The 2,324-nt window shown below is 49.6% G+C and overlaps 1 protein-coding gene across 1 annotated transcript in view; it reads right to left on the bottom strand.

The window, feature by feature from the left end:
• LOC102372648 (sodium- and chloride-dependent GABA transporter 3) overlaps window positions 1-2,324 on the bottom strand; it is a 309,306-nt gene that overhangs the window by 12,916 nt on the left and 294,066 nt on the right. The window contains exon 11 of the mRNA XM_006027333.3: window positions 1,726-1,828. Coding sequence (XP_006027395.3) covers window positions 1,726-1,828 — 103 coding nt within the window. The remainder of the gene's footprint in view (window positions 1-1,725; window positions 1,829-2,324) is intronic.

Here is a 2,324-nt window from a genome sequence, read left to right as displayed (position 1 = left end):
GGGGGCTGGGAGACCTTTAGCTCCCAGCCCCTGCTTGGCCATCATGATTGGGAGTGGGGAGCTGGGAGATCCTTATCTTTATCTTATCCTTATAAGGAACTCCCAATGCCAGCCCCACGACCATAGAGCTGGCCCTGGGAGCTAAGGGTCCTCCAGCCCAAACCCCATGGCTGCAGAGCTCAGGCTGGGAGATAAGGACCTCTCAGAGATGGCCCCATGATCATGGAGCTGGCACTGGGAGATAAGGGTTTCCCAGCCCAAACCCTGTGACTGCAGAGCTTGGGCTGGGAGATTAGGATCTCCCAGTGCCAGTCCCATGGTCAGGCTGGCACTGGGAACTCCCTGCTGGCAGGGGAAGGGGATCCTGTTTCCTACTCAGCTCTGTGATTGCAGAGCTGGGTGGGGAACAGGCTGGAGACCCTATACCCTGCTTAGCTCCATGAACATAGAACTGGGTGGGGAATGGGCTTCCCAGCCTGTTCTCTGTCCAGCTCTGCGCTCATGGAGTTGAGTGAAGAACAGGCTCCCCAGCCTTTTCCTCACCCAGCTCCACACTCATGGAATTGAGTGGGTAACAGGTATCCTAGCCCCTGCCTAACTATCATGGAGTGGGGTCTGGGAACTGTCCCAGTCAGGGGCAGGTCCCAGCCCAGTACCCTGATCAGGTGATTGAGGCAGGGGGCTTGGAAAGAGCTGCAGGGATAGGGCAGGTCTCAGCCCCCTGTCCCAATTCACTAGTGGGGCAGATAGCAGTGAGCTAGCTGCTACACCAGCAGATGGGGCAGGATGCTGGGAACTGCCCCTCCCCTGCAGCTCTTTCTAAGTCCCCTGCCCCGATAGGGGAGCTGGGACCAAGTGCTCCTTGCTGCTGGGGCAGGGAGACATTGTCCCGAACTCAGCAGCAGGCAGCCTGCAGGGGACAGGGAGCAATGTCCCAGCCCTGGCTAGCAGACAGCTCTCTCCTGGCCCTCTGCTCCCTGTCAGCTCTTGGGCTAGTACCCAGGGGGAGCCTGGAGCACCCCCTGGTGATGTGTGGGGCTCATTGTAGGATCCCAGGAAGTGGGAGTAGTTTGCTGCCATTAGCAGCAAATCTTCTTCCACTTCCCTGCATGTGCAGACGCCTGTCCAGGACTGTATACTCTTGAGTAGTTTACTCACAAATAAACTGATCCCGGATCAAGTGTATGTGTAGACATGAAATTAAGTCAGAGTAAACTAATTTGAGCCAGAGTAAGATAATCCCAATGTCACCATCTACACATGCATTTAAGTGCAGTACTTTACTGCACTGTTGGGTACCATTTGTATTTGACAGGACTATCCAGCTGCACAGTAAATTAATCTACTGCACCCTACTTGCCATGCACGTGTAGACAGTGATGCTTTATTGCACTGCTTTAGTCTGCTGTGCAGTAATACATTATTGTGTGGAGACATGCCCCCTGAGTGGTTCCAGGTGAACACCAAAGCTGCCCCTTCTGAGAGGTGGGGGGGCAGGGGAATGTGGGGAGGGGAAAAAGCCCATGCCATTGCTTCTATCTGTTTGGAAGGGAAAAGATTGCTCCTGACAGTGCCAATCCTAGTGGAAGGTAAGGTAAAGAGGCAGAGTTGTGTTTGGAGCTCTAAGGACCATGGTGAGACAGAGGCCCTGCACTGCCTAAATTAGGCTCTGATCAAATGAACAACTTTCATACAGACGGAACATAACAGTATTTAGTAACTCACCATAAACCCAGCCTATGCAGATACATTCAAATATAGCAACAAAAAGAAGGCACATTCCACTAGCCGCATAGGAGTCAAACAGCTGGAAAACATACATTCCACCCTTTAAAAAAAGACAAAAAATAAAACAGGAAACTGAAATAGATAACTAATGCCCAATGAGAATATTTTACATAATATGAAATATTTTGCAAAAGTATGATTTTAATTGCAGTCAATCTATTATTTCCCTGACAATCTCCCCATCAAAATGGGTTCTTTCAGTAATGAGGGACTGTGATATGGAGGTAATTTGCCATTGTGAATCCTCTTTTCTCTTTTACAAGATTCCCTTGACCTGTTATATTTTGCATATTGTCATTAAGACAGTCAACATCAAAGCAAGGGAGAGGGAATGAGGACCAGCAGAAATGAGCAGCATTTTAGTTCAACTTGTGAGGATTAAGTGGTACCTCTGAAATACTTTTCTAATTCCATTGTATTTTTAAATTTCACTGACACTGTGCCAAGCTTTTAACCACTGAAAAAAATTGAGGTGCATTGGAGGGGAGCAGAGCCAGAATTGGGGCTGGGTCTCACTGCACCTGTATGGCTCCTCT

Source organism: Alligator sinensis, unplaced genomic scaffold (assembly GCF_000455745.1).
Source record: "Alligator sinensis unplaced genomic scaffold, ASM45574v1 scaffold285_1, whole genome shotgun sequence".
Classification (NCBI taxonomy): domain Eukaryota; kingdom Metazoa; phylum Chordata; order Crocodylia; family Alligatoridae; genus Alligator; species Alligator sinensis.
The sequence above is the reverse complement of the archived record's forward strand: the minus strand, read 5'-3'. Positions and strand labels throughout refer to the sequence as shown.